This window comes from Berghia stephanieae, chromosome 4 (assembly GCF_034508935.2).
Source record: "Berghia stephanieae isolate SIO BIC M18660-M18661 chromosome 4, UCSD_Bste_1.3, whole genome shotgun sequence".
NCBI classification, from domain to species: domain Eukaryota; kingdom Metazoa; phylum Mollusca; class Gastropoda; order Nudibranchia; family Aeolidiidae; genus Berghia; species Berghia stephanieae.
In genome coordinates, this window is record NC_088363.1 from 17,194,346 (window position 1) to 17,203,830 (window position 9,485).

General features: G+C 37.1%; 1 protein-coding gene across 1 annotated transcript in view; it reads right to left on the bottom strand.

Annotated features, from left to right (window-relative positions):
* LOC144970125 (dolichyl-diphosphooligosaccharide--protein glycosyltransferase subunit TUSC3-like) overlaps positions 1–7,783 on the bottom strand; it is a 28,556-nt gene extending 20,773 nt beyond the window's left edge. Inside the window, exon 1 of the mRNA XM_078909373.1 lies at positions 7,640–7,783. Coding sequence (XP_078765499.1) covers positions 7,640–7,726 — 87 coding nt within the window. The 5' untranslated portion in view covers positions 7,727–7,783. The remainder of the gene's footprint in view (positions 1–7,639) is intronic.
* Positions 7,784–9,485: the final 1,702 nt, after the last annotated feature.

Genomic DNA, 9,485 nt, shown 5'->3' on the forward strand with positions numbered 1-9,485 from the left:
CCCGGAATTCCAAGGATCCGCGGAAGATTATCATCACTGAGAGGCATCAAAATAAAGGAAAATAAAAAAAAAAAAGAGACACACACACACACATGGAGTCTGCCGTGGAACAAATTTTGCGCACCAATTTTTACTGTACTAATGCAAAATCATTCCATGCACCAAATTGCATATCTAGTGAAACTTCTTCCAATCTTTTTCTAGGTAAAGATACTTTTTTAAAAACTGGTCTTTTCATCAGTGATGATACTCACAAAAAGTCAAAAAGGAGGAAAAGTCTCGGAAAAACGGAGTTATTGACTACGCGACTACTGTAGGAAAGTTCGCATGTCCAAAAGAAGCGATATCGTGCTAGTTTTATTCTTCGATACTTAGCTTACCACATCGAACAAATAAACATGGTCGATGAACACTTTCGCAGTGGCGATGAAGCCCCGCAGCTGGATCGTTCAATTTTAAAACGCCCGGAGTCCAGTAAAAGGAGGAAATTTTTTATATATATATTTTTTTTAAAAAAAGGAGGTATTTTTTAAAGATTTATTATATAAAAAAAAAAAGTAAAAGGAGGAAATGAAGGAAATATCCGCGGATCGAGGATCTGAGGAGGAAAACCGAGGAAAGGAAAGAAAACCGCGGATTTCCGCGGAAAAGTAACATCACTGTTTCATGACGACAGCCATTAATTGATGATTGACATGGACGACTTCACGAGGAATGAATCATGAAAATTTACTAAATAATTTAAAACATAACTTTTGAAATTCATCAAGGATTGTCTAGTACCGAATGTTTTTTTTTAAATAGTAAATAAATGCATCTTCAAATCTAAACTGCTTTTGACGGTTGCCGTTAAGTCTTTTTATTTTTCTACCTAAATCTATAATGGACAACTTGAACCAGGCCTGCAAATGGTTGGTGAAAAAATTCTCGGAACTTTTTGAATTCGCAAAAATAGACACAACAGGACAAAAATATGGATTAATTAATAAACACAATACAGATATGACACGTCAATTGACTAGTCAAATCATGTCACTTTCCCCAACTGATTTATAATGAGTTCCTTTTTTAAAGTACCAAAAAAAAAATCACAATTATTTGAGAGACTACCCACTTTTGTGGGTCCAGGTCTGAGTTAGTTGTAAAATGAAGGGAAGAGAACAACTCCTACCCTTTTGAAGGATGCGTATCTAGTGCTTGACACGGGAAGCTGCGTATCTTTGCTCCTGTTTGTGTTAAATTTTTACGCTGATTATTTCGTTTATTTGGATTAATTCTTATAGAAGAAGAAGAAGAAGAAGAAGAAGAAGAAGAAGAAGAAAGAAGAGAAGAAGAAGAAGAAGAAGAGGTTGGAAGTAAGAAGAAGAAGTGTGTGCGTTCGTGTGAGAGCTTTCAAAGAAGAATCATTTCAAAAAGAAAGAGTTATTTAACATATTTTCTTCCATCATCACATCCAGAGGAAAGATGATCATTGCAACAACAGATAGGACGGAGAAATGCATGTGTGGTCGGTACAATAGAAGAAACGCTCTGGTCCGATTCGACACTCCTGTGCATGTTAGTTAGGGTATTTACCAACTACGTGTGTGTTCAACGACTCACGCAAACTTCACGACCCTCTAGCTGTGGCACAGTAGACAGGCAGTGAATACATCCACGTCTAGCGGAGCGTGTAGATGGCATAATATTATAGCTAACTTGATGCGACAAATAATAATAATTTGTAAAAATTTAAGTTGGCATTTGAAACGGAATAAAATCTGATTTTTTTCGAGGAACGAAATAAAACTCTTTTGTTTTCTTTTTTATCGGTTCTGTTCTTTGGCTTTACAAATCATATTTTTACTATTAATTTATTTATATTTAATATTAGCACTATAGAGCAAAATCGTACTGTCGGAAATCCGACAATAGTCGGAAGATTTACAGGCCTGTTTAACATAAAAAAGGAGCTAAAACTAAATAATGAATGTTGGTTCCACCGGCCCACCTCACTATGCACTTGGCTAAGAAGCTCACAACATTGCCATCCGGATGTATAACGGAACAACACACAAAACTACGTGTAACCTTGAACGTTTATAGTCTGGTTAACAGTTTAGTGAGAATTTCTCATAAACACGGATGGCAAAAACTAACCAATCAAAGACCTGACTCAGACAGACCTGCTAACCAGTACTATTTCGCATATTTTAGTACGATTTTTGGACCCAAATACGCGGATACGATTCCAAAGGATTTATGTGATGTGAATTACGTTGATGATACATCACATTTAGTACTATAGTTATCATTACAGTTAGTTATATGATGCCAGTTTTCTATAAATTTTTGAGAATTTGCATAGAATTATGCTTATTTAAGTGCATTTTATACTTTAAATAGTCTCAGACCAAATTTAAGCTTTTGCCACTTATTAAATAGAAAATTCTAAATGAAAATTAAATTAAACTAGCATCTTTGACTTTGAAGCCTTCAATTAAAAACTGTATTGCTCATAAGCTTAAACATAAATGGATTATTTCCCTTTATAATAACTAAACTTACTCTTATTTTGATTTATAAAAGATCTTTTTTTCCTTAATTGTTTTATACGAGTCTTGAATTACAAAGTGGGCAGCTTTAGGAACAGTATTTGGTTCAAAACGAATTCCCTTGAACCGTTTTAGAAGTATTTAACTTGTCTTTGCATATACATACTTTGGAATTTCCCATCATTTGACCAAAGTAATAGTATAAGTAGGATGTAGTAGTAAAAGTAGTAGTGCCAGTAGTAGTAGTAGTAGTGAATGCTCAAAAAAAAAAAAAATAAAAGAAAATAAAAGAGAGAGAGAGAGAGAGAGAGAGAGAGAGAGAGAGAGAGAGAGAGAGAGAGAGAGAGAGAGAGAGAGAGAGAGAGAGAGATGGATCATTAGATAACATATGGAAAATATCTGGCCACTTGCAAAATGTCATGTCTTGAATTGAAGACCACTCTCCCAAATATTATATCTCAAAACGTATTCATAACTGATTTACTGGGCTAGCAGATATCACCATCACAAGTTCATTTGGTACATCAGCATCATCATCTCTTACCACCACCGCACCATCATGGCATCGCCACTTCTACTACAACCGCCATCACTAGGCACTTTGATAAAATTTTCAAACTCAAAATATCTTGATTTGACTCAGTCAGGGGGATGGGACTTGAAAAAACATAAAATTTGATACCTTATTTGTTTCTCTACGACCTACGGTTCCAGAGTTATTTATATTTTTCTATTGAAATTTTTTGTCAATTTTACAGAGAGAATCTGTGATCTCACTGCTGCCTCAAAACCAGCATCTCGCGGCGATCGGGAAATTTTGAGTTTTACAGTCAACATGGCCCACTTATTGTTTTCAGTAATTTTGTTTCAATTCAAAAATAAATGGCAAGTGTTAGGTATCATTTTAATGGTCAGAAAATAAGCTTTATTTTCATATAAATCATTTTTATGGATGGAAATTATGGAAAAAATTAAGGATAAATGAAAAGGGGAAAAAATATGAGGTTTTTGTCCTAAAAAGTGGGGTTGATGGCGGAAAAAATAAAATAATGAGCGAGTTTATCAATTTTGATGAAATGTGGCAGAGATATTCTTCAATTAATTGTCTATCGATGTATGAAGTATAATCAAAATGTATCCATAATTTTAAATTTTTATTACTTAAGCTTTCTGAGAAATGCAACCAGGAATTAAGAATGAAATACACAGTTAGAAAGCTTGTTTTGTGCCCTTTAGAATGATACCAAAGTTAGTCACATAGGTTCACAAATAACGCCATGGTGACCAAAACAGTAAAGGGTCAAAAATAAAGTTCCAAAAAACGAGTTTCACCTTACAGTGAGCCTATCGGCGGCCACTGGACTGGAGTTATCAAAGTGCCTACCATCACAGCATTGTCACAGCCACAACCACCACATCACTTCTACCACCACCGCCACCACAGCTTCATCATCACCACCACTAGAGCACCATCGCTACTACAACCATCATTTCTTCCACTGACACAAGATAGCATCAATACTACTAACTACCTAGTCTACATGTTTGGGGCCTTCTGGTCATTTCTTTGAGTGTTTCGAAAGCAATTTCCTTAGATATTGCAATTTCTGAGCCTTTTGCTAATTCAAAATGGGCATTCATTAAGTTTTAGTTTCTTGTGATAAATCAAATCGATAATTTTGTAATTGCATTAGAGTTAGAGATTGCTCGAACTTGAACTTGAATGATGAAGATCAGTTTATTTTGATTTGGGTTTGGTGTTAGTGTTAGAGAGCTGAGCCGGTGTTACCAATACTTAGCTTCTATAACCAGGACAAATAATTCGTTTGGACAGAAAAATAAATAAAAACTTACCGCTTACCGTCAAAAGCAGTTTAGATTTGAAGATACATTTGTTTTCTATCAAAAAACATTCGGTACTAGACAATCCTTGATGAATTTCAAAAGTTGTGTTTGAAATTATATCCTAAATATTTTCATGCTAAATCGTGTGTTTTTCTCGTCTGACCCATAGGTTGGTGCCCCCTAGTGCCAGCCGCCTGCCGCGCAATAGCCGCGCAAAACAAAGGTTTTTTAAAAAGTTTATTGAGAAAAAGATACGGAAAAAAGTGTCCCTAGATAGGTATGCAATTTGGTGCATAAGTGCAGTAAAAATTGGTGCGCAAAATTAGTTCGTAGAGGATGCGAGACTGTGTGTGTGGTGTGTGTGTGTGTGTGTGTGTGTGTGTGAGTATGTGTGTGTGTGTGTCTCTTTCTTTCTTCCTTTTTTTTTGGGAGTGCCTACGTACACGGTAACGGGGCATCTAGCCTCAGGATCTATGTACACGTAAACCGGTTTACCGTTGCAACATTCTGTCAGTGATGGTCCTCGCTGTCGTGACCGCGCGCGCTCGTGTGTGTGTGTGTGTGTGTGAGTTGTTTTTTTTAAATCAAAACAATTTTAACCATTAATGGCGAGATTCCATCTTACACTCCCCAAACTCCAGATCTTAGTCTTAATGGTATCATTAAAAGACAAGCTTTGCGATTTATAGTTTAATTGAAGCCCGAGTCGAAATATACTCTTACTACTGCTCTCTTGGTGGAAACGATTTATTCTGCATAAGCAATCTGGAGAAAAAAATCAGTGTCACTGTAAAAGGTTAAAATTTCACGAAGTACGCTCCGTGAACACCGCTGTAACAATCCTTTGATCTACGTCATCAGGCAACCCATTGTTTCTTTCATCTTTTCCCATTCCCCCTTACTATCCCCCCATCCCCCCGCCCATCTCTCTCTCTCTCTCTCTCTCTTGTCATAATGTTATCCCTTCCCCTTCCCATCTCAATGTAAAATGAAAACGTTCTGTTGTTTGCAGATACATGTATGATTGTTTTGTTTTCTCTCTCTCACTAGGCTAGGATTAAAAACCAAGACATCAGGTAATGGGTGTCTAATGCCAAAGTATAGATTCTCTCTTTGGCCAATTTAGTCACGCATGTGGCAGTCCAGCTATTTACTATGTTCTGCCTATACCACACAATAAGTGGGATTTTGGGGGGTGGGTACGAAAGAAATCAAGGTCATAAGTAACCGTGCACAAGAGCTGTATAGGGAATTGGTTTCTGGGGGTCTTGCAAATACCAAATATTTTATGGAAAGCTTTTTCGAACTCCAAGACGTCTGGTTTGTTTTGCTATCTTGGAACAAACGAAACAGAGATGTCTTGATGTGTGGCCTAGTTGTCTGATTTTGTGACCTGGATGTAAGGTTTTGTGACTTAGATGTATCCTTTTGTGTGTGCAAGCCATGCGGGTAAGTACGGCGATAGCTTGCCAGTTGAGGAAAAAAAAAGGAAGAAGCAGCGTATCCGCATTTGAAAAACAAAACAAAACAAAAACTGAAAAAACAAAACAACTTAACCTTTTAAAGGCGAATATCAATCTTACTTGGACCAAAAATAAAATCTTACCGTTTTCATCAAAAGACAAAAAACAAATTACAATTTAAAAACTTGAGCTTTTATATAGAGCAATATCCACCCAACGTGCTCAAAGCGCTTTTTATCAATATTCTTACTGCTCTTATGGTGGAAACGTTTGCTTTTTCTGCGTTAAAAAATAATATAAATGAAGACTATTATTTGAAAAACAAAAAAATCTGTGTCACTGGCAAAGGGTTAATTGCAGTACTCCTGCATCCAGTGAGACTCCTACGGCACTTGCTAATCATAAAAAAGGAAATAGCAGCAATCAACAATACTAAGGTGAAAAAAAAAAAGAAAAAAAAAAGGTGGGTAGGGGGGAAGAGCAAACCCAGTAGCAATGCAACCTTTTAGCCGCGAAATTCGATCTTTGACCTAACACCAAATCTTCTATCATCAAAAGACAAGTAACGGCAAAACTATTATAGACAATTGAAGTCCGAGTTGCGATAGTCTGACTACTCTCTTGGTGGAAACGCTGTATTCCCCGTTAACAATAATAAAGATAAAAGCAAACTACTATCTAAAAGCAAAAAATTAGCTTCGCTGTTAAGGAGTTAAGAACACCTGCAACTGCAACTGCCAGCATCCTTGAGATGTCTACGTCACCAAGGTCACCAATCGACACGTCTCCCTCTCGTCGGCATGCACCCCCCCCCCCCTCCACTCTCACGGTGGTGGTGGCGGTGGATAAAAAAGGCTTTTTTTTCTTTTATTCAATCAACTTGACTGCTGGTGGACCCTAGGCCTCTCTACAAGTCCAAGAAATAATACTCACTTTTTCTCTTCGCCAACGAAAATATCTACCCCCTACCGGTCTAATTATTTGTAGCAGACGACAAATTTCTCAAAAAGGTCACGTGACACTGTAAAAACAACACAGGAAGTCCATGAAAGCTTATTTACGACATTTCCTTTGAACCGTGTAAACAACAAAATTTCGTTTTCATTCGACTCAACGGGTCAGATTGGCCGGTATTTTTTAACGAACTAAAGTTCTGAAAAATCAAAATGTTTCTTAGAAAGGTGAAAGATGCTAGTTTTTGAAACAGAGGTAGGTTTTTTAAAAAAATCTTTATATTTTACGTGAATGCATGCTCAAGGCGAGTTGGACGTGCAGCGGAGGTTGGTCGGCCAAAGGCCCACCTCTCTAGTGTTAGCTTTTAGAAATTTTTGTATAGTGCGCATTTTTTTCCACTCACGCGGACAAAATACACTTATTGGTAAAAAAAAATACACTTTTTAGGGTCATAGTCATAGAATACACTTTTCATCCTCGGAAGTGGAAGGTTGGCAGGTCAAGGTCTGCTCTGACTCGATACTGATGATTGAACGTCAACTTCTTCAGTCTTCATTACTTCATTGGAAACCCAGTTAATGGGTAAAATTGTGTCGGTTGGCAGAGACATTTTATATCAAAAGGATCAGAGACCGCGGCGACGTTATAGCCCTCACGTCACACCTCCAAAATCCCCATTTCTGGGACCTCCGATCATAACTTTTCGAGCCGGTAGGACTGGCAGGGGCAGGGACAGATGATGGATGAGGCTTCTTCAAATTTGTAACAAGAAAGAACAATCTTCAAATGTTTTATAAAATCAAGATGGATAAAATATTCACTCCAAGTGCGAGCATGTCTTACTTTTTTCTGTGCGTTGCATAGTGAATTGTGGCAAATAATTGCAAAGACGGCAATGAAAGCCGCGACATAATGTACGTAAGCTGCCATCTTGGAAGATTAACCAAAATAAAACGGGAGAAACGGAAACTACGTGGTGGAATTAAAGATTACGATTGGTTTGTTCCATGAAAGTAGATGTAAAGTATCTTAGCATACTTTGAGTGAATGGGAAAAAAAATCGAATAGGAAGGCATTGGGTCAAACCAAGGCCTTGGTCAAACACTAACTTTGCCTATTATAAATGAAAGAAATAAGCTTGCCTCTATTAAAATTCTTAACCAGGAGATTAAACTGCTTATATTATATTGCTTAATCACTTTAACTAAAATGTGCAAAGTTAAAACATTTACACACTATCGCGGGCTGTGCACTCTCTCTCTCTCTCTCTCTCTCTCTCTCTCTCTCTCTCTCTCTCTCTCTCTCTCTCTCTCTCTCTCTCTCCGTCAATCTCTCTCTCTCTCTCTCTCTCTCTTGCACGCACTCACACACACACACACACACACAAACAAACAAACACATTTTTACCTACACTGTTTTGACTATTATAACAATCTAATGCATCTAATATATTTTGTGTTTTCTTGAAGAAGGTCAAAGGCTGAAACGTCGTTTGTTTTGTGTTGTTCCCTTATATATGAGTCACATTTACTCTTTCTCTTCATCTTCATTTCATAATATGGATTCCTAGCATTAATAATAATAATAATAATAATAATAATAATAATAATAATAATAATAATAATAATAATAATAATAATAATAATAATAATAATAATAATGATAATAATAATAATGAACAATGGTATAGATTTATAGTGCGCCAAACATCCCTTCATCAGGAGGGCTCTGGGCGCATAACATAGATTAATTTAATCATGAAGCCCTAACACAGTACACGAACAACGCTAATTATACACATAATCAAAAGAAAGCCTGTCGGAATAAGAATGTCTTCAATCGACGCTTGAATTCCTCTAGTGAAGACGAAGAACGTATCTCTAGTGGTAATAAATTCCACAACCTTGGACCAGAATGCTGAAAGGCGCGTTCACCAGCCTTCACTCGACAGCGGGGTGTTTTCAATTTGAGGTCGTTCGTTGATCGAAGCGATCGCTGTGGGTTATACCGTTCAACGAGGTTTGAGAGATATGCTGGTGACGAGCCCTCCAGGCATTTGAAAACGATAGTTGAAGATTTATATTTAATCCGCTGGTCCACTGGCAGCCAATGCAGCTGCTGTAGTAATTCGGGAGCTGCAGTTTTTCTGTCTTTCTGTAGTACAACGCGGGCTGCCATGTTCTGTATTTTCTGGAGTTTGTTTATTTTGTCCTTTGTGAGACCAACAAACAGTGCATTGCAGTAGTCCATTTTCGGGAATATCAAAGATGTTACCAGTTTGTTGCAAGTTTCCCTATTAATAAATGGTCTGATTGTTCTGATATTTCTTAGAATGCAGATAGCACTTGTTCTCACATTGTTAATATGTTTGTTCATAGACAGATCACTCTCTAAGGTGATGCCGAGATTTTTTGCTGATGTTGTGAGTTGTATTTTGTCATTATCGTTGATTGTCAGTGCCAGTGTAGATGGATCTGTCTTATTATTTGAACTAGCAATGAATAAGGCTTCGGTCTTGTCGCCATTTAATTTTAATCTATTTGCAGACATCCATCTCATCACATGATTGATGCATTGTTCGTAAACAGTTATCTTTGAAACTATATCGGATTGCAAACACATGCTATATATCTGGGTATCGTCGGCGTACATATGGTAAGCGAGAGAATGTTGCTCTAAGATCCTCACA